Genomic DNA, 23,304 nt, shown 5'->3' on the forward strand with positions numbered 1-23,304 from the left:
AAACCCGACTTTTTCAAAGAGGGATAACTCTGTATTCATGTATGTTGCAGAAGCCAAGGTTCAGAAAGCAGCACACGGCCTGACAGGTGCCCGTTATTCCTCCTAGGACAGACAGGCTATAAAACGAAGGTATTATAATTACATTTACCATTTATAACTATTGTTATACTATCAGTTCTTGAGCAATGAGTACTCTAAGCTACGCTTACGTGCCAAAAGTATGCTTTTATGTCAACTTTTCTTTTCCCCCTATATATTTTAGTAAAAACAAGACTTATATTTAAAATGGTTTTTGTTTTTATTTTTGTCATGTTTTGAAGAAATTTACTGATTAATGTAGATTCAATTTGCACTTTTTGACATGCATTGAAATAGTTTTTTGACAACTCATTTGTAAAATATGATATTTTAAACACAGATCTAAGTTATTTTTCAGTGCTCTACTATATATCCTTTGAGATATTCATTATGCTGATATTAGCTTGGATTGTAAATATCAAATCTCAAGAACTGAAGGTTGAAAAAACATTTAAATTATGATGCCCAAAAAACTAGAGAAATTTTGAATTGATCAATATCTAAGTTTTTTTTTTCAAAAATGATATTTGTTACCAAATCTATAAAAACTGTTGGTTTTCAATGAAATATAAAGTGAAAAGAAAGAAAAATTGACATACTTTTGGCACCTGAGTGTAGATTTGAAATTAATTATTGATGCACACTATTTATATCCATTTCAGAAGAATGTATTGAATGGGAGGAAGACTTGCACCGATTAAAACAATGTCACAGCCCCGCAGAAAACAGCCCATATACAGCGACGGCTTCGTCAAACCAGGTTTTGAGAGAGTTTTGGAAGTATTCAGGTTTGTTATTCAAGATTAATGTTCCCACATGCATCATTGATAGCAAAGTTCTGATTCATGTATTCTCAGAGAATTAAAAAGCCACACACTTAGCTAGTGAAGATGGATTGTTTCTTTCATTAAACAAGATTCTCTGTGATTATGAAGTATTTGACAAAAGGAATGAATTCTCTTTACCTTATTTTTTATTTTCAGATATAATTTGGAGAATGACATAGAGAGGGGAGGGACATTTGCTGCTTACTATCGAGGGGAGCTGGTGGTAAATATCTGGGGTGGCTATGCTGACCGCAAGGCCAGGGTCAAGTGGAAGAGAGACATGATGCCATGCTTTTATTCCACCACTAAGTCCCCATCAGCAGCGGTTATAGCCCACCTGGTTGACAGGTGAACTCACATCTTTATATGTTGTAATAAGCACTTTCAAAAGAAGAATCACTCTTGAAACTGTTAGGTACCTAATCTTTGTGAATTCATGTTTAAATTTCTTTGTTTTTTATTTTCAGAGGTTTCTTGGATTATTCGGAGAGAGTGTGTAAGTACTGGCCAGATTTTGCTGCCAATGGAAAAGAAGACATCACTCTGGAAACTTTAGTCACAAACAGGGTGAATGTTTTTATTTTCTAGGTTATATGTTAAAATTTTGTCATTTAATCAGCTCATGGCTATGAATGATTTTTAATCAGCTGATTTCCTTATTTTTTGTAGGCAGGTTTGTCATGCACTGAGGAAAAATTCACCGTTGCATTGTCAAAGGATGACCCAGAAAAACTAGGAAAAATCTTAGCCAACCAGAAGCCACTATGGAAGCCTGGTAAGATTATCTAATGTCAATGGATACACAGAGATATGCAAATCCTATTCCCATCTTCTCAGACTCATTATTTAAAAGTAACAAACCAGTTGATAAAAATCAAAATTGCCAATGTTAGGAAAGTGACAGTTCCAAAAAATAGAAAAAATCAGTTAACTTGTGTGAAAAGTTCATTAGGTTATTTGATTAATTTCAGGTGCAAACCACGGGTACCACCCAATTACTTTCGCTTTGTACTTGGATCAGATTGTTAGAAGGGCCGACCCTCTCAAGAGGAGTCTGTCTCAGTACTTTCATGAAGAAATGGCCGTACCATTTGGTAGGGGACCTTTTACTGTTTATATGTTTTTTTCCTACATTGCATAACTTACCTTCTCGTAAAGTATAGTACAAGTACCGTACCTATATCTGTTGTATTACAAATGTAGGTTTTAATACATGTACAGACCTACTGATCCTACAGGTCTGGACTTTAAAATTGGCCTTCCTTATGAGGAGCAGTATAAAGCTCCTCGTATTGTCATGATGAAATCATTTGATCAACAAGAGTACATTCAGAACTTTAAAGGAGACCTCAGCATCCTTCAGCTGACGGCCACAAACCCCACAGATTTCATAGGGGTAAGTCTCCATTATGTACAATCATGTACTGTAATTATTGTCACAATTGCGCATGTGGACAATTTTTCATCCATCTTATTAAATTAAATCTTTGATCTGCTCCAAGTAGCAATCTACCTGGAGGGATCATGGATCTGATTTTAATTTGATTGACTTTTCATATCAGGTGTAGTTTTTTGTATCTATATAAATAATGTCAACCTTCATTATTCTGTAAATGTACCGGTATTCCTTGATCATGATTTTTTATGAAACAATTCCATGCATTGGCACTAACTTTTCTCTTATTTTCCTGGCCAAGTGTCCATTTCATGTATTCTTATTTGATAAAAGAAAAAGAATCAGACATATGAAAGTCTAACAAAAAAAGGAAATGAGATCATTGACAAGGTTTTGATTTAAGTACTTTTGTTTTCCCTGTTTATTCATTAATTCCCACTGCAGGTCAGGAGAATGAATGACCCAGATGTTCGTGTGCTGCCCGTGGGGTCGATATGCGGTCACGGTACAGCAGAGTCCATGGCCAAGTTCCACGCCATTCTGGGGGAGGGGGGAACCTGGCAAGGGAGACAACTGCTCTCCAAGGCGTCAGTAGAGAGGTTTCAGCAGATAAAGAGTGCAGGTTTTGATCTGGCCTTTAGTATGGACGGAATGTGGAGCTATGGAATGATGCTCTTTCCAGTCAAGGAACAGGGGAAACCAGTAAGTCACAGAAATGTGAATAAGATTTAACAACTTAAAAAAAGAATTTTTAAAGGAAGATGAGAATTCTTATCTAATTTGATTTGACACCATTAAAAATAGAATTGAACATTTTTTTTTAAATATATTTGTACTGTGATATCACCTCATATTTGTTTGTATTCAAATACTAGCATTTAATAAAAATTGAATTCTAGTACATGTTATATCACTGTGTTTGTAGATGATGTTTATGTTTGGCCATGGTGGTTATGGAGGACAGATGGGACTGGCAGATACCACTTATCGAGTGGGGCTGGCGTACGCCACCAGCCACCTCGACCCCACCTCCCGGGCAGGGGCGGATGCCGACAAACGCTGGCCGTCCATGTACAACACCCTGTACAAGTGTATACACCAGATAGAGAACGTCCGCGTCCCCAGGAAGACTTTTTATCTGTACGAGGACTACAAGAAGGCCAAAGACTCCAGCAAGTTGTGACAGCCAGTAGCAGTTTAATTAATTCCGGTGCTGTTTTGGAATAACCTATTCTGCAGATCAGTTCCTCGGGGATAAATGTACCAATGATAACATAAAATGTAAATTATAAATTTAATTCTGTTATATTTATATTGATTTTTATGGAATGATTTTTATACTATTGTTGATTATACGTATATACCAATATGTTGAGTATTTTAAGAATTGGTTGTTGACAATAAATTGAATTGTAAATTTTATTTGATTTGTTGATTGTTGACTCTTACTGCCTTTGGTACATTATAACACGTTACATGTATTACAATAATTACATGTATTACAACTCTTGTATTACAACACTTACCTATATTACATGTATAACTTTACTTGCATTACAACTTTATATGTAATAAAGCACATGTACATGCATTTAAAACTTACTTGTTTTACAACTTTAAATGCATTAACAACATTACATGGATTACAACTTTACATGTATTACAACATTTACATGCATTACAACTCTTGCATGCATTAAAACTCTTAATGTAGTAATATTAAAATATATGCTTTACAACTGAACATGTATTACAACAATTGTTTTTGTTACAGCACTTACAGGTACATGCTTTACAACATTACATGCTTTACAACATAACATGGATTACAACTTTACATGCATTACAACTTTACATGCATTACAACTCTTGTATGTTTTACAACACTTACCTGCATTATAACTTGTATTTCAACATTATACAACTTACATGTACATGTTTTACAACACTTCTATGTTTTGCATTAAACTTTTCTTGTGTTACAACTTAATATTACTTCAACAATTACATGTTTTAATAACTGTATTATAACATTACTAGTATTACATCTTTATATTATTGAAACATTTCTAAATTTTGACCAAGACCACTTCATTAGGTTAAAATTTGACATACCTGCATTCTAATACTCTTCTTTGATATATAAGCTGTATTTGTAATACAAATTTTGTATGCATCAAATAATGAACAAAAATACGATTTCAATTTATTTTATTCAAAGTGTTCTTCAAAAAATGATGTATAAAAAAAGTATAATTGTACCCATTTCGACATTGGATTACACCTAATACACAGTACATGTAGTACAATGTACAGGAAAAGCATACCCAGTAGATAATGGAAGACATAATCAAATCATCTTGGGAGAACTCTGACTTAACCATTTACAAAATGTTTTAAAACCACTTTCTGTTCTTCAAGATTGAATTTTTTTGTAAACATCCCTGAAAAATAATCACAGCAAACTGTTGTAAAATACTTCTGAACACAAAAAAATGGAATTTTCACCTCTTAAAATTATCGGAATTCATTCTTGAGTTTCCAAAATCCTATGCCATTGTTTCGTTCAAACACACATATTTTGTTCAACATGGCTTTAAACAAGGCAGAATTAGATGGAGGTAATTTTGAGCCGAACTCGTCCAGGATTTCCTGAGTGGTAGCTTTCCCCATCATGCTACAACCAAAGAGAATAAAGTTCTTTATTTCTGAGATGAGTTTGTACGAGTCTGAGTCTATCACTGTAGAGGAGTTATCTCCCATGTCCTCCTCCTCCCCTTCTTCGCCAGGTGTCGCCACGAGTTCATTCCTCTTCTTCATTTGGTTGAGGAGGAGGTCAGAGGTCATGGTACTTGTTGAGGTCTGTCCTGTTTTCAGATCCTTCACCACGTTACCAGCCAGAGTTCCATCAAAGTGCTGATTTGACGACTCAGACATGCTTTTCTTCATCTGTAAGGGTACATAAGAAAGGAATGAACAGGCTTTCGTTATATTAGAACAATTATATAATGACTATATTCTTGAGAACTTCAAAAATGAAAGCATATCATTTTATGGCAAATTGTTTTCCACTCATGAAATTTAAAGAAAAGATCCTTTTATTCAATATATTTTTAATATCCCCTTTATCATGATGCAGAATACACTATTATTTTTCCAGTCCTTAATCCAGATATTTTTTGAATCTTACCGAGGACACTGTGGCAGTAGGCGCAGACTCTGTCTTCTTTGTGGAGTCAACTAAGATGCTATTCTTCTTCTGCCCAAATCTTGGCCTACAAATCAAAACATTCATATTACACAACTATGAAGAAACCGCCATTTTCTATACTCACTGTTTAACACACCGAGATTCACAAAGAACCTACTTTTTAATCCCTGACTGTCCAGTCCATGTAGGGAGCCCTGTGATTGCATTGTTACAAAATGACCTTGACCTTTTTAGTGCCTTTGCAGCCTCCCTAGCAACCCTAGCAGCCTCGTTCTCAACTATCATGTAGTCGTGTTTAGATGGATCCATAATCACATCATGCTGCATGGCTGTGTCTATCCCTGTCAAAATCAGGTCACTTGTTTTAACAATTCCCCAAAGAAGGAGAAACAATTTTTATACCAAATTTCATTATGTGTACTGGTATGTATAACTATGCCTCACCTTTTTTGAAGAGTTTATGTAGGACATAGTCATCCATTACTTTTTTGTCCTCTTCTTCTTTCTCTTTGCTTTGTTTGTACACATCTTTTTTCACCAAATGAGGTATCTTCTCTCCCTCAAATTCTACAAACCAATAAACAGATTAAGTCTAAGTTAAATATACCATGAGGTAGAAAGGAGGACCAGAAAATCGCTCAGTGCTGTTATCTTACCCGTGTCTCGCTCCTTCCTTTTGTGCTTGTGTTTTTTGTGGTGTTTGTGACTTTTATGGTGGGAATGTTTGTGATGACTAGATTCATGTTTGTCAGAGGTAGATTTTTTATGATGATGATGATGATTTGATTTTGATTTTTCCTTAACTTCATCACAAGTAGTCCTATCTTTTCTGTAGGAGAGATCACTTGAATTGCTTGTGGATGGGATTTTATAGTCCTCATTCTTGAATGCACCATTTTTCACCGTGTCTTTGGAATCCCGTAGTTCTGGCTGGACAAAGTCTGCAGACTCCACTCCTGCACTGTCACTTTTTTCATCTTTGACATTAGCTACTTCCTCCTCTGGTTTTGTCTTCATTAATTTGGCACTGAGCTTCTTGGCAAGCTCTCTCATTCTCTGGATCTCTGTCTCCTCAAAGTACTGATCCTCTTCCTCCTCTTCTTTCTCCTTCAATTGTTTTGCTTTCTCTTCTCTAAGGAGATCAAAACGATTGGCTCTCTTCTTTACATCTGACCTTTTAACCTCTGACCCTGTCCCAGCAAAGATGGCCCCTGTTTCTGTCCCTTCTTTGTTGCCTTTACTTCCAAGTTCAAACAATTCATACAGGTCATTTGATTTAAAGAACCTTCTCTGTTTGGGATCCTTTAAAACTCTGTTGGTCAGGAACTGTTTGAAGATTTGCCTGTGAGAAATACATAATTAAATGATGTAACTACATTTACATACTGTAGAAGCAGAAATATTCGTTGAGGATTTAATTTCGTTATTTTCGTTGGCAGTTTAATTCAACGAAATTAAATCCATGACGAATTTTTAACCAAAGTATTAATAAATTCAAAGAGATAAAAATATAACGAAATTAAATGCCAACGGAATTTTATTTGGTTAAAAAAACACGAAATTTTGACCCAACGAAAATATGTGTTTCTACAGTATATAACACTCCTTACTTGTATGATAATCTTACTACGATAAGGTTTCTTAACATTAATATCACTTATCAGTTTCAGTTTTTTTAATACAGTGGATTCCACTTAAAAGGATAGTCCATTTGTCAGAAGAAAATTATCACATTGCCTAAACATCAGCTCAGGCTTGAATGGACATCATGATTGGTCGTCATTAGATGAGGTTACCTGTGGTAGATCTTCTCCTCGATGGTGCCCGAGGTCAGCAGTCTGTAGATGGTCACCTGCTTGGTCTGCCCAATCCTCCACGTCCTCTCCCGTGCCTGTGTGTCTGTGCTCGGATTCCAGTCAGGGTCAAAGATGATCACCCGATTGGCTCCGGTCAGATTCACTCCCAACCCACCCACACGAGTGGTCAGCAGGAATAGGTAGATTGATGGGTCCTACACATAACAGTCAAACAGTCATTTACAGGGAGGTGAATCTGGTAGTTACATGAATCTTACTAAAGCACAGCGATATACATGTAATACTATGTAATTTCATAAACATAAGAGAGTATTGAATGTGCAATTCTGAATATATCTTATAAGTGTATTTCCAGGTATTTACAAGTTTACTTAAAAGTGTTAAAACCAATGATAAAAATAAAACAAACAAAAAAACAGATTTTCTTCTGTCAGTTGGAGAGTGTATCTGCTTGGTAGATGTGTACCTCATTATAAGTGGTGATCAGGGCCTGTCGGGACGAGATCGGGGTGCCACCGTCCATTCGTAGATAACAATATTTCTGATTCTGTACAAAGGACTCAAAGATGTCCAACATCTACAAAATTAACATACACATAAACACAGTAAAATATCCAAATCAAGAAGTGGGAATCTAATGCCTTGTTTAGGAGAAGCTTTGACATACAGCTCTGCTCTGGCTGAAGAGAAGGACCCGATGCCCCTGTTGTTTCCATAGTTTCAGCAGCGCCTCCACGACAATCATCTTGCCTGACCGCTTCCAGTAGCCGTACTCTAGGGTAGGGTCCCCTTGAGTATCCTCCCCTATTAACAGTTTGGGTCCTCCCGTGCAAATGTCTGGATGATTACAGATCTTCCTCAAGGTTATCAGTCCAGCAAAAATCTGTCAGATATAAAGACAAAATATGAAAAATTTCAAAACTGTAATAAAAACCTGATTGAGGAATCATACATGTATCTTCCACCTTATTTTAAAAATAGAGTCCTTAGTTAGATTACCTGGTACTTTCCAGACAGGATGGCCTGACACTCCCGGGACTGGAGGTACTCTAGATACACATCCCTCTGCTCATCCGTCAGTCGACAGAACAAAACCTAAACACACACTGACAATAAGAACTTGATCATGATATCTAAGACAAGACGACAGGTATTAAAATATGCATGTTTATATAGGCATCAATTTTACAAATATTTCTTTACCTGTTCATTTTTTGATGGCAGATCAATTTTGACATCTGCTTTCATCCTTCTCAGCAAATATGGGTTGATGGTATCTCTCAACACACACGCACATTTGTAAGCTGTCTGCACCTGTTCCATAAAGAAATACAAAACTCTGTCAGAGCTCTGCCTGCGCTAAATGATGGAAAGTACTTGGAAAGGATAAATAAATAGAAAAAATACCTGGATTTCTGTTGCATTGGCGTAACCTCCTTGTACGATAGGAATAGAGAAATGCTGCAGGAAATCTGGTAGAGTGCCAAGTTTCCCTGGAAACACAAAGTCGAACAAGGACCATAACTCCTTCAGGTTGTTCTGGATAGGGGAACCAGACAAAATGATGCGATGTGGTGTCCGGAACTAAAAGCACAGCAAAATCTAGTCAACTGACAACATACACAAACATATGGGTACATCTTGCCATAAAGAGTATGAGCTAACCAAAACTGTGTGTTAAAAATTCTGAAATTGTCATTTTTGAATTTATAAAAAGAAAATGTTGAATTGCAAAGGATTTATAGCTTGAGTAACAAAACACAGAAACAAATAATCCACAGACTATTGAACTGAATGAAACACAAAAAAATAAGTGCATTGATCTGGACACTACTCACCTGTTTGCACTACTCACCCATTTGCACACCTGCGTGACCTGGGGTCTGAACACTACTCACCTGTTTGCATGTCTGCGTGACCTGGGGTCTGAACACTACTCACCTGTTTGCATGCCTGCGTGACCTGGGGTCTGAACACTACTCACCTGTTTGCACGCCTGTGTGACCTGGGCGTCGGGGTTCCTGATCTTGTGGCCCTCGTCCAGCACCACATAATGCCAGTCGTAGGGGAGGACCTTATCCTGGTGGACGACCAGTGTGGTGAAGGAAGTGATGAGAACCCCCCTGTCCTTTACGATGCTCCAAATCAGGTCCTCCTACAACACAAAAAATCAAGACAATTGTGTCCGTATTCATTTGTACATGTGCTGTACATTACTTAATAATCTCTTGTGTTCCATTGCTTGCATTTACTGAGTAATAGAGAGTAGAAATAATCTGCACTATTCAAACTTCAAAGATTTTTGTCACTTAGATTTACCTCAGCACCCGTGAATGACCCAGAGGAGTGCAGAATAGCTACTCTGAACAATGGCCACCACTTGTGGAACTCTTTAACCCACTGAGACATCACAGTGGTCGGGGTCACAATGATGACAGGTCCTAGACCACGATATCTGCGAACAAAAACTGTGTTTTTCAGTTTCCAAGTATCTTTATAAAATGTCCAATCAATTATGTAAAATTGATACACAAAAAAGCGAAATAATTTAAAAGAATAAATGAAGTGCAAAGTTCACAACTTTTTGTTAATAAACGATGCTGGTCAGTTGTCTTACTTGAAGTGCTTGGATGCGAGTTTGCTCTGTCTGAGAGCTGCTAAGAATGCAATCATTTGGATGGTTTTGCCAAGACCCATCTCATCCCCGATTATCCCCCCTGCTGACTGGCAGTGCAGCTCCCAGAGCCAGCTCACACCAACTCTCTGGTAACTGAAGAAACAAGGGATATTACACAAAGACCTAGCCACTCAAATAAAATACGTATATAATTCACAATATTTCCCTAAAAAATTATCCCCACGTATTATTTGTTACAAAACAAAACTTTGATGAGAGTATTTATAAGTACACATATATCGAAAGTGGACTGAAATCTATTGTATGATATCAACAATATCTATTTTTAAACCTACTCTAACCACTTGGACCATCTACTGGGACTTCTTGAACAACTTGGACCATATTCTATTGGGACTTACTTAAACAACTTGGACCATATTCTACTGGGAACTTTCAGGCCTCCTTCCAGCTCTTCATCACTCTCCTCATCAATTTCACCTGAAGCCACCTTCTTCATCCTCTTCTTTTCCTCTTCATTAAACGCCCTGTCAAAATAACAGCAAGACTTTTCAGCTAATACAACATGTTCTTTGTTTAAGATCAATACTTAATGGTAAAAGGATAATGTTAAGAGAATTTATGAACATCCTCTCAACCCCCATCATTGCTTACTCTAATCGCATGTGGTAGAAGCTTTCATCACCATCATCCTTCCCCCTCCTCTCCATAATGTCCCGATTTATCTTCCTTTTGCTTGCTATGGCAAAATCCTCACCCTCATCTCCACTGGACACCAAATATTTAGGTGGTTTTTTGGGTTTAATTGGTGTTTTCTTCCTTCTTTTCTTTATACCTATTGTATATACAAAATTCATATAAGTTTAGAAACCTCAGTTTAACTTCAAAACTTTGAATATGAATATAAAACTAATTCATTTATTACAGCTACCACTATCGGAAGTATCAGGTGCTGCATCCTCTAAGCCGGAGTCCTCAGAACTGGTCCCCATCAAATCACCCTCCTCTGGCCGATATTCCTCACCATCCGACAGAGCCCCCTCTGGATCATCAAGGTAACAGTTGTCCTCATCACTCAGGGCCGAATCCTCTCGGAAGTTTGTGCCAATTCTTGAGTACCTTCTCTTACTCCGATAGTTGTGTTTGTAAAATGACCCTTCAGTATCATTACGATATGTCCTTTGGTCTCTTGAGTCAAAAAAGTTTTCAGATTTGTCCCTGTTTTGTGATGAAGATGCTTCAGAGTCTCTGACATGGGCTTTTCTTGTTTTACCTCCTGAAGGATTAGCTGTGTCTTCACTCCCCATAGTCTTCAGCATACCATCCTACAAAAAATGTTAATGACAATTTGAGTTTTTAGCATGCATCTGTGGAAAATCCTTTTATTAATAAAAATAAAGTATTGGCTAAAATTTCAATTCATTTATTTCAGGGATCCTTTATTCTCACAGATCAAAATAAATAAAGCTAAGACATTTTTTGATTCCCTCTCCTTTTCTCATCTTAAAATAATTCTGTATATTTCCTTTACTCTGCATTTCTTACAGATTTTGAGTCTTTGTCTGCTGAGGATGTGATGACAGTGCCAAATGGAGTCATTTGACCTAATCGGATCATTTTCTCTTTCTCTGTCTCGCCAGTTGATTTCAGGCCAAGCAGTTTGTTTAATTCTGCACCATCTAGATGTATAGAAAAAATAATTATTTAATGTATTTAATTACTATACATATATATCTATGTACATGTATCCCCAGTATCATAAATTAAATCAAAAGCTGGGGGTTTTTTCTGGAACTATTAATGGTAAATGGGGCTCACCTTGTGAGAGGAGATCCTCATGTGGAATCTCTGAGGATCCATTTATCTTTATCTGCAAAGCTCTCTGTCTTGTGTACAAAGTTTTCAACTGACTTAACTGCAACAAGCAAGAATAATAACTTCTCTTTACTCTTTATTTTACACTGCATGTATACATTTTTTTTCTTGATAGAGAGGATTTCACTGAGATTTACCTTATTTTCTCGTTGGCTCTGTACAGTGACCAATCTGTTTCTAACATGGCTGTTTCCTGCAGCATTTCCAAGAGTTGACAACACTTTATCCAAAGTCTCTATCTCTTTCTTAGCTTTTCTACAAAACACACATAAATCTGATTTATCCATCCTGGGACACTAAGCAGGCATTAAACACATCATTTCTGTCCATTATCTACTCACGCTATATCATATTTAATGTCTGTTTCTTCCTTCTGAAGCTTTCTTTTTCTTTGTTCCTCTTCTTCTTTTGCTAATGCCATGTCCACTTGTGCCATAACACCTTTTAGAAGAAAGTAAGATTTTATTTAATATAATAAGTACATAGAACAGTGTATTGACACTTAATAAAAAAGCCAAATGTTCTCTTAATGCAATACAGGAGTATATCGAAATAAAGTTTGTAACTAAAGAGTACTTCAGATGTGACTTCTGTAGTACATGTAGTGTGTCTTTGAAATATCTATGGATTCAAAACCTATCAATTTGTTTAGGTATTTGGTGGTTTTGTTGTTTTGTGCTTCTTCAATTTCCAGTCAGTGTTGATCTGGCCTATATGATTTCATTTCAGTCAATATATTATAACATTAAAATAAGAGAGTATGCATCTATCAAACAGTAGTTCCATTCAAATTTCATTAATCATGTATTAATATACATTAACCAGGTCTAGGCAACCTCCGTTTTTGGAGGATAGCTCAATTTCAAGATGGCTGCTGATTTTTACCATATATGGAAAGTCACTTTGCATTGTGGGTGAAATTATCCTCCATTTTTGGAGGATAGCATGGGTATATTTCAAAGGCTTCGTGCATATCTTTAATGAGAAAATGCAAGCACCAGACCATATGGGAATTAAAGTTAAGGGAATAAACTAATGATTGTATGCGGCGATTTGAAATTCTATGTATAGTATTTTCACAATATGCTTTGAAAGTGTGTACTTCCTGTGTTCAGTTTTACAAATGACATAGACTATTTACATGTTTCATTTAATAAAAATCACAAAATAGTGATGTTTATTACTCATTAAAACATTAATGAGTTCATTCACGTTTAGAGACACACAATAGATATCTTGATCTGCTATATTGTACATGTACAAAGTAAATGTTTGCATATACCTTAGGAACTTTGTAGCTCTTATTCTAATTAATTCACATGTTATTAAGTATCATTTAAATTTAATCCCTTCACACAAAAAGACATTGTTAAATTTTATTAATCAAAATGATACCATTTATAGATATCAATTATCCAGAATATTGAAAAAAAAATGTGAGAGTCTTCACATAAGATATTTTTCTTTAAAATCAGCCCTGCAATTATTTAAACTTAAATATTTATTAAAAATTATCAATAATTATAATTATTAATAGCTAAATAAGGTGATATTTTTATAGTATAATAATTATATTTTATTCATAGTTAACTCCCTTTGTAAAAACAGAGTTAATTGCCCTTCATCTGAAAAGATCCACCAGGGGGCGCATACATCTATCCTCCAAAAACGGAGGATAAAATCTATCCTCCAAAAACGGAGGTTGCCTAGACCTGTTAACATAGTATACCTTCCTCAAAATCTTCTTGATTGAAGACTGTCAGGCCCAGCTCTTCCAATTCTTTATCTTCATTCATTTCTGCTAGGTGAGCCGACGGAATGAGAGTCTTGTCCACATGGAACTTAGCTGTAGAGTCATCCTGCTGTTGAGCAGAATTCTCCAAGTTCTGGTCGGGAGGCGGGTCTTCTGGCATCTTTAGGTCTTGGATGCAGCTTGGTTTTACTTCGCTCATTATGAAATTGTTCTGAGTAAAGTGTTGGACTTCCTTTTTTTCCTTTTTTGGGGGAGGGGGTATTTTAAATGAACATGACATTAGAATGATGAAAAAGTTTTAATTGTACATTGATTGACCAGCAGACGAGTACTTTCTTCGGTTAATCGACTTTAGCGCCTGCACGTTGTGAGAGACATGCAGCCGTACTGCCATTTCATAACAAACACTCAATCTGAAGGGTCGCTTAGAGTCATGTTTACTTTTATTTTTCTAATAATATCAAAATTGATATCAATTTAAATAAAGCCAAATTGAAAAGTATGATGATTTATTTCATTCACGTTGAAAACTTGATTTTCATATTTGTATCGGAAAATTGTGAAAATAAACCACATATTTTTTGTGTTGTAAGCGGCAAAATTCTACTTCCGCTGTAAACAAAAAGTAGAGAAATATGTCGACTGTTCAAGTGTTGTGTCCGAACGGTAGACGGCAAAACGTCAAGGTGACACCAAATACAAAATTGTTACAGGTAAATTATACTGATGAAATAAATGGTAGCTAACGTGAATAGGTTTCCAGTTATTTTTGTTTCTCCTTCCATGCAATGGCATATTTAGATTCAAATTTGCAAGTCATCTCTTTCCTTGTGCAAAATACACATTGGATGGCAACATGTATATTTTAATCCCTTTTGTGTCTTTTCTCAAAAAAGATAATCAGAACTGACCACAAAATATTCATGTGTTTTTATACATTAGGTACTAGAAGAAGTGTGCAAAAAGCAAGGATTTCTTCCACCTGAAGACTTCACTCTTAAGTATGTTTGTAGAACTTTACATTTTTCACTTTTGCTTTAAGTTAGAATTTGTACATGGTTTTGAAGTTTTATTATTGGAATAACTTAAGAAACTATTGCCATATTATGACAAAACTGCAAGTTGATTTACGTTAAATAAGCATTTTAAGAATGATTAAACTGCTTACTTATGTGTCATGATTTTGGAGCCATGACACTCCATTTTTCTTGAATCATTATTTGAAATTCTCACAAATTACAATCATTTGAACAAATAAAATATCTTGATACCTGTTGTTTAATTTACTCATTGGTAGAAAGCAATGATAGGAGTAGGCAAAAACACTTTTGGTAGGATTGAATCTTTTGAAGATTTTGTCTTGTACAGCATCATTCTGATTTCTGAAGTTACATCAAGCTAATCCTACTTGGTGAATAATCAAAGCATTTCATTAACTGTTACATCGATTAAAACTGAACTCTGAGTCATAATTAAAAATCTGTGTTATAATAAAAATCTACAAAACTTTTTGTACATCATTCATTATGTATCATAGGCATGGAAGAAAACCTGTGGATGTCACACTGTCCTTAAGATACTCCAACCTCCCTAACAATGTCAAGCTAGAACTAGTGAAGTCAGAGTCTAGTCGAGAGGAACAAGATGTTCTGATAGCCTTACAGCTGGAAGATGGCCAGAGACTGCAGCACACATTTCCCCCGGCTACTTCACTGTGGGATATATTACAGCACTGGGAGAATGCTGACAGGTCCGACACTAATTTTATCTATGTCCTATAAAAAGTCTGGAAATGCATACAAGAAAGTTAATGAAGGGACAATTTAAAAAAAACTAAATTTATTCAAGCATCAACTCATACTTAGCCTTATGTACTGTAAGTCAACTTTTATTTGCTATGACTTTATTTTGATAAACTTGTTAGCAGTGACTAATTTATATTCTGATTAGGCCTAAGTCTATTTTTTAATCAATCATGAGAGACATTTTATGATGGTAAAGGGTTTGCAGCAAGAAACATTCAAGAATGTTTAAAGTTGGTTTAAATTTGTCTTTCAACAGTACACACAAGGGAAACCTCTGCAAAGTCGATCCCTCCACCAAGCCTCCTACCCAGACAACTTGTATCTACATGAGGGAGGAGGTAAGTATTGGGCAGGGTTGTTATAAACACTATTTTATATAGCAACCAGGAGAGGGGGCTAGCTGTAATCAAAACCATTACAGGGTTAAAAATGGAAGGAAACTATATTGTCTAATATAGAATGAGGTAGGATTCTGTATTTGGAGACTGTTACATGTATATTGATCACAAAAAGAAGAGAGAAGGGCTATGAAGCTGTAATATTTGCAGAATTGAAGAGACAGACATATACTTAAACATTTGTCTAAAATAGACTGTGATTGGATGGGATAGGATTCTGTATATGGAGACTATTATGTAGGTCACAAAAAGAAGCGGGAAGGGTTGTGTAGATATTGATGGGGAGACAGCAGTATAAATTTGGCAGGGCTGTGCACAGCTTCAATTCATGTTATGGATTGAACAAGACAGACAATGGCAGATTGATTGCTTCCTAATTATTTTTGTGTGTACTGTACAATTTGTTATTTCATTTCTTATTGATTTACATATATTTAGATTATAGGTGAAATTGCACTACAGTCTATGACTCTAAGGAAACTTGGTTTGACTGGTGGAAAAGCTGTTATAAGGTAGGAATGATTAAAGTCCACAAATTTTCATTCAATTGTTTTGTTGGTAAACAACATGAATTCATTCAATGTAATTAAAGATGGTCATCTACCTACCATGATAAACATACTATTATTTACTCAGGCTACTGTTATTAATGCTCAACACCATTGCAGTTGATGTAGAAATGCAACATGTATGTAAAAGTACATAAAGATATGTTAATGAAATTCAAACTATTCATTCTACAGGCTTGTACATAGACCAGTGGATGATTCAATAATGGCTGAAATTTTAGATAAAATAGAAAGAGAGAAAACAAAATTACAGAAACTTGACTTGATGGCTCAGAGGCAGCTATCTCAACAGGAGGGGAAATCTGAGGACCCTGTCCAGTCCAAGGAGGCTCAGTCAGTGGACAAGTCTTCAACAGCTGAGGACAAAACAGAGGGACCTAAGAACTCTGCTAGTCGAACATCAGAGGCCATGGAGGTTGATGCAAAACAAAGTGCTTCTGTGCCCAGTACATCACAACAGCAACAGCCAATGGAGGTAGAGGATAAAATTGAAACTGAAGGTCACAGGGCAATGGCAACAGGCCAAGGTCAAGGTCAAAGTAATCAGCAGCAAGAATTTGCAGAGACAATACGACAGATGAATATTCCTGGAGTTCAGGTGTTTTCTCCTGGGGATTTCCATGAATTATCTGCACAGGAACAAGAGGTACTTATCCTCTAGAAAGTGAACCAATCAAATATTATCTAGTAAGATATCCCTGTATGTCTTAATTCAGAGTATGTGATTACAGGTTGCCCGGCGTCTAGCAGCTCACTACATGCCACTAATGGGTTTACACCCTTCACCAGATCAGCAGAAGGCAGCAGCAGGGTCGAAACCAAAGAGAGGACGACCTCAGGAAGCTCCCATGTTTTCAGAGTTCAAGGTTACACCACATTAGAAAAAAGTGCTTTGAAATTGGTGGTGTATGTTTTATTGTATTTATTAAAAATACATACATTTTATCAACAGTTCCCAGAAGAAACAAAAGGAAAAGAGGTTTATAAAAATGAACTAAGGTAAGTCAAGAATATCAAAACACTTTTCCAAATTCCTGCATTAATGGTAAGTCTTTTATATAAATGACTCAAATATACATTATGATATTACTGTATCTCCCTTATTTAAAGTTGCTTAAAATGATCATTCTTCTAATGCACAAATATGAATATTTGTACATTTTCTTGTAGTGAGGTTAACAGAGAAGAATATAAGGTAATTTTTAGCTTTAGGGGTGTAATATTTTGAGAGACCCTCTTATCTTATCTATCGAAGCCTTTTACAATGTTTTGATAAAGGGAAATAACTCTTCAATTTATTTTTGTCTAGCCCTGTGACAGACAAGCTGTGTTGTTCAATGCAGAGGAAACTACAAGAACCGCAGCATCAAATGAAGGTCAAGGTCTTACAATAAAAAACAAAAACCAATCCTGGCAATCATTCTTTGATTCTTACATATATTACATGTACACATTATATATTACATTTCTTCTGTTGACTTGCTTGTAGATCTCCCTGATGAATTTTTTGAAATTAATGAAAATGACATCAAGAGAATGATGGTGGATCTACAAAAGAAAGTGTAAGTATTGCTGATTTGTTCTTGTATAAATAATAAGGTATGTGTCTCCAAAAAACAGGGGAGATAATACATGTATCATGCATTACATTACCTACGGTATAGATATTCCACAGACAATTATTTAAGCCAATACATGTATATTCAATTCTTTTTATTTCTCTTTGTAAACAAAGTGAAGCTGATCAGCCATTGCTCACACGGTCGATGATTCAGGAGCGACTGGAAAGTAAATACGCCAAGTACCAGCAGGTGGTGGTTCGTGTCCAGTTCCCAGACAAGGTGGTGCTACAGGGGCTGTTCCGACCCAAGGAGACCGGTCAGTAAGCCAAGTGTTAGGACATGTATTATACAGAACTTATAGGATTTGTATTGAGCAAAACTTTCAGATCTTCTTTGATTTTTATCAAACAGATTTTGCATGATTCTAGATGGGTATTCTATAGGACCTTTATATCATACTTGTTTAATTTATTTCATATACAGTTCTTGAAGCATTTGTTTCAAGGTTTTTTATATTTCTGTTCGTGAGTGATATCAATTTTGTAATTTATTTCTATTCCAGTGTTTGCACTACACAAGTTTGTAAGAGGCCATTTGGAAGACAAAAGTCTGAAATTTTATCTATGTGAGTTGGATGTAATTATTAACTTGTTCTACTGTATTAGCATTTAAATGGGATGAATATAACTCAGTACTTTTCTGAACTTTAAGCATATATTTTACACAGTAAGGAGTGTAAAATGCGGTAAAGGTACATGTATATAAATTAGCTCAATCACTCAAAATTTACAGCAACCTTAATTTTCAACTGATTATATTTGAGAAAAAAAAATAGGGCAAATAGAGATAGTTTCTAAATGTTTTTTATTTAACCATACATTAATACATTACTTTTATTAAACTAGCAGACAAAAAGCAGGGCTAAAGGTTTCAAAATATGATTTCCGTTTAATTCTGTATGTCTTGAGTACCATATAGAAGCTTTGGATGCCATTGCCACAATCTCACTATCAATGGTTTACATTAAACACTTGATCTTTTTTTATTAGACACAGCACCCCCAAAGCAGGTCCTAAAAGACCAAACTCTGACTCTTATCCAGGTAATTTTCCAAGGAATTGGAAAAAACTGAAAACAAAAGTTGTGAGATTTGATCTGCAAAAAAGAGAATTCGAGCTAAAGATTTATGTTTTTTTTTATTCAGGCAAAACTAGCACCTGCATCTGTGGTGTATTTTGGATCTGAAACAACTAAAGGTAAATAAATTCTTCATAACCTATCACAAGAGTATGCAATTAGTTATTGTGTCACTGTAGCATGCAAAATCAGCATCAGGTGGTAAAGTAGTCGTCATAAAACTTTACATAACTGTATTATTTTTACCCCCTTCTATTGATTCCCATTGAGTGACATTCACTATTGAGAGATGATTAGGAACATAATTTTGTAAACTTTCAGATCACTACCTGTCAGAAGCTGTAATGAAGGAAATTGGTCCCAAGAGTAAAGCTGAGGACATAGTAGAAAACTGGTAAGTCAGGGGTCTAATTCTAACGCTATGGTATTCTGGATAGTGTTATGATATATTGAGAGAACTAAGCGAGATGTTAGATTTTTGGAGAGAACTGGTAGAATGATGTTGTAAATTCTACAAGAACTCCAGCAGTGTTGAATTAGAATCTTAAGAGTTACTGAGAAAGCAAAAGTTTTTTTATACTAGGGTTTGATGTTTACAGGCTGGGTGAAAGACATATGGTACTGTCTTATACATGTACATGTATTTGTGTTATAACATTAAACATAACAGGTATCATATGCTCCTTCACATATTCATTAACCTTTACATGTTCATGCATAAGTGTTGTGCTAAACATAATGTAACTTTCTATATTTTGTATTAGTCTTTCTAAAGACGATACATCCACTTCAACTGGAACAGACTCTAACCCAGGTCCATCTAAACCAAAACCCTCAAAACCCGCCTCCAACGCATCCAGCGACCCCAAGAAGCCGGGCGTCCCAAAGTGGTTCACTGTCGGTAAGCACCAATCCCTGACTCACACATGACAAGCAGTATATGAAGTATTGCAAAAAACTGGAAAATAACAGAATGTGAAAATAACCAAGTTAATATGTATCTGTTCATATGAACAGCATCCAAGTTCTAAGGTTTAGATTCCTATAGTATTCATGTATTTTCAGGAAAGAAGTGAGGATTTTTCAGTGATATCAGCGAAGCTGAAGTCAAGAAATCTAAGTGCTGCCTCACAGTTCCTATACACCGACTGCTTTTTGACAATAACAGAAATCAATCAGACATTGTCTCATATCTATCGATTCATTTACTCGTTTTTCATCCTTGGAGTCTCAATAAAAGTGCTTTTCATCATTTGTATTTCTGTTGATGGTGTAATCAATATGATAGTACATAATAGGAATGTCCACTGAATCATAACCCTCTTTATTGATAAATCAAACAAATTGGGCAACAGGCAAAGCCTACATCGCTGTTTTTATTAGCTCACCTGAACCGAAGGTTCAAGTGAGCTTTTCTGATCACCCGTTGTCCGTCGTCCGTCCGTCCGTCTGTCTGTCTGTCCGTCCGTCTGTAAACTTTTCACATTTTCAACTTCTTCTCAAAAACCACTGGGCCAAATTTAACCAAATTTGGTACAAAGCATCCTTATGGAAAGGGGATTATAAATTGTTAAAATAAAGGGCACAGCCCTTTTCAAAAGGGAGATAATTGCGAAACAGTGAGTATAGGGTGCATGTCTTTAAAAATCTTCTTCTCAAGAACCACTGCACCAGAAATGCCAATATTTACACAAAAGCTTGTATATATAGTGAAGATTCTAAATTGTAAAAATCGTGACCCTCGGACAAAAACTGGGGCCCCAGGCGGGGTTCAAAGTTTAACATAGAAATACATAGGAAAATGTTTAAAAAATCTTCTTCTCAAGAACCACTGCACCAGAAATGCCAATATTTACACAAAAGCTTGTATATATAGTGAAAATTCTAAATTGTAAAGATCGTGACCCTCGGACCAAAACTGGGGCCCCAGGCGGGGTTCAAAGTTTAACATATATAGAAATACATAGGAAAATGTTTAAAAAATCTTCTTCTCAAGAACCACTGCACCAGAAATGCCAATATTTACACAAAAGCTTGTATGTATAATGAAGATTCTAAATTGTAAAAATCGTGACCCTTGGACCAAAACTGGGGCCCCAGGCGGGGTTCAAAGTTTAACATAGAAATACATAGGAAAATGTTTAAAAAATCTTCTTCTCAAGAACCACTGCACCAGGAATGCCAATATTTACACAAAAGCTTGTATACAAAGTGAAGATTCTAAATTGTAAAAATCGTGACCCTCGGACCAAAACTGGGGCCCCAGGCGGGGTTCAAAGTTTAACATAGAAATACATAGGAAAATGTTTAAAAAATCTTCTTCTCAAGAACCACTGCACCAGAAATGCCAATATACACACAAAAGCTTGTATATATAGTGAAGATTCTAAATTGTAAAAATCGTGACCCTCGGACCAAAACTGGGGCCCCAGGCGGGGTTCAAAGTTTAACATAGAAATACACAGGAAAATGTTTAAAAAATCTTCTTCTCAAGAACCACTGCACCAGAAATGCCAATATTTACACAAAAGCTTGTATATATAGTGAAGATTCTAAGTTGTAAAAATCGTGACCCTCGGACCAAAAGTGGGGCCCCAGGCGGGGTTCAAAGTTTAACATAGAAATACATAGGAAAATGTTTAAAAAATCTTCTTCTCAAGAACCACTGCACCAGAAATGCCAATATTTACACAAAAGCTTGTATGTATAATGAAGATTCTAAATTGTAAAAATCGTGACCCTCGGACCAAAACTGGGGCCCCAGGCGGGGATCAAAATTTAACATAGAACTACATATGAAAAATGTTTAAAAATTTTCTTCTCAAGAACCACTTCACCAAAAATGCCAATACATACACAAAAGGTTGTATATATAGTGAAGATTGTAAAAATCGTGACCCCCGAACAAAAGTGGGGCCCCAGGAGGGGTTTAGATTTTAACATATATAGGAAAATGTTTTAAAATCTTCTCAAGAACCATCGTGCAACTGTTTGGGATATTACTATGCATACATGTACATCCTTAAATAATGTAGATTCAAAAAATTGTAACTCCCGGACAATTGATGGGCACCAAGAGGGGTTCAAAATTTAAACATTTTAAAAAACAAAGGAAAAGTTTAAACAATTTTCTTCTCAAGAACTACAATGTTTTAGTTAGTGGAATATCTATGCATGCATCCTTCGCTTATGTAGATTCCTAATTCGTAAAATCGTGACCCCCGGACCAATAATGGGGCCCCAAGATGGGGTCAAAGTTTATTATAGAAATATAAAGGTAACAGGTTAAAAAATCTTCTTCTCGAGAACTACAATGCTTCAATTTGTGAGATTACTATCCTGCATAAATGAAGGTTCGACAGTTTTAAAATAGTGACCCCTGGACTAATACTAGGGACCCAAGATGGGTTTAAAGTTAAATTTAGAAGTACCGGTATATATGGAAAATGTTTAAAAATCTTCTTTTCGAGAACTACAATGCATCAATTTGTCAGATAACTACGTAAGCACCCTCAAATAGTGTAGATTTTAAATTATAAAAGCCGTGACCTCAATCTAATACTGGGGCCCCAAGAGGTGTTCAAAGTTTAGCATAGAAATATAGAGGGAAAATGTTGAAAAATCTCTTTCTAGGGAACTATAATGCTTCAGCTTGTGAGATAACTATGCAAGCATCCTTAAATAATGTAGATTCCAAATAATTAAAACTTTAGCACTGGACTAATACTGTGGCCCCAAAAGGGGTTCAAAGTTTAACATAGAAAGATATATTGAAAATGTTTTTAAAAAGTTCTTCTCGAGAACTATAATGCTACAGTTTGTGAGATTACTATGCAAGGATCCTCAAATTGTGTAAACTCTAATATAGTGGAACCAAGAGTTATCTTTCTTAATGTTCTGTACAGTCTGAGAGTTATTCCTCTTGAAGTGGAACTCTTCTACGTTCAGTTTTTCAGGTTGTGTACGTGCGGTCCCACCGCAGTGCTACACATTTTCATTCCTATTTTACTATTTATGTTGTGCAAGCCAACCATAAACCTCGGACCATTACTGGGTCCCCAGAAAGGGGTTCAATGTTTAAAATAGAAAAAGCATATGCTACGAAATGTAATGTTACAAGGAACTGCTGTTCAGGTGAGCGATGTGGCCCATGGGCCTCTTGTTGGTACAATGTCTGGCATCTCTCCCATTAAACTTTCACTTAACCATGAGAGGTAAGGTCAAAATTACAACACACA

General features: G+C 35.8%; 3 protein-coding genes across 3 annotated transcripts; 2 read left to right on the top strand and 1 right to left on the bottom strand.

The window, feature by feature from the left end:
• Positions 1-12: 12 nt before the first annotated feature.
• LOC128166102 (beta-lactamase domain-containing protein 2-like) lies at positions 13-3,721 on the top strand. The gene is made up of 9 exons (XM_052831039.1): positions 13-129; positions 741-866; positions 1,062-1,253; positions 1,373-1,472; positions 1,575-1,680; positions 1,877-1,999; positions 2,144-2,301; positions 2,746-3,003; positions 3,227-3,721. The coding sequence occupies exons 2-9, from the start codon at positions 754-756 to the stop codon at positions 3,482-3,484; spliced, it is 1,308 nt and encodes a 435-aa protein (XP_052686999.1). The 5' UTR covers positions 13-129; positions 741-753; the 3' UTR covers positions 3,485-3,721.
• Positions 3,707-14,007, bottom strand: LOC128166101 (DNA excision repair protein ERCC-6-like). Its single transcript, XM_052831038.1, has 22 exons — positions 13,572-14,007; positions 12,184-12,283; positions 11,980-12,097; positions 11,786-11,882; positions 11,513-11,646; positions 10,899-11,292; positions 10,622-10,802; positions 10,369-10,494; positions 9,947-10,099; positions 9,649-9,784; positions 9,314-9,484; positions 8,737-8,913; positions 8,533-8,643; positions 8,329-8,424; positions 7,997-8,212; positions 7,796-7,906; positions 7,309-7,523; positions 6,169-6,854; positions 5,957-6,079; positions 5,670-5,853; positions 5,492-5,576; positions 3,707-5,250 (listed from the first exon to the last, which is right to left on the bottom strand). The coding sequence occupies exons 1-22, from the start codon at positions 13,873-13,875 to the stop codon at positions 4,819-4,821; spliced, it is 4,350 nt and encodes a 1,449-aa protein (XP_052686998.1). The 5' UTR covers positions 13,876-14,007; the 3' UTR covers positions 3,707-4,818.
• Positions 14,008-14,196: 189 nt separating this feature from the next.
• LOC128165629 (tether containing UBX domain for GLUT4-like) lies at positions 14,197-20,318 on the top strand. Its single transcript, XM_052830354.1, has 18 exons — positions 14,197-14,308; positions 14,538-14,596; positions 15,133-15,345; positions 15,657-15,738; positions 16,237-16,310; positions 16,542-17,013; positions 17,099-17,233; positions 17,320-17,366; positions 17,538-17,562; positions 17,677-17,743; positions 17,857-17,929; positions 18,103-18,245; positions 18,492-18,554; positions 18,979-19,031; positions 19,134-19,185; positions 19,388-19,460; positions 19,831-19,967; positions 20,132-20,318. The coding sequence occupies exons 1-18, from the start codon at positions 14,231-14,233 to the stop codon at positions 20,140-20,142; spliced, it is 1,857 nt and encodes a 618-aa protein (XP_052686314.1). The 5' UTR covers positions 14,197-14,230; the 3' UTR covers positions 20,143-20,318.
• Positions 20,319-23,304: the final 2,986 nt, after the last annotated feature.

Source organism: Crassostrea angulata, chromosome 10 (genome assembly GCF_025612915.1).
Source record: "Crassostrea angulata isolate pt1a10 chromosome 10, ASM2561291v2, whole genome shotgun sequence".
NCBI lineage: Eukaryota > Metazoa > Mollusca > Bivalvia > Ostreida > Ostreidae > Magallana > Magallana angulata.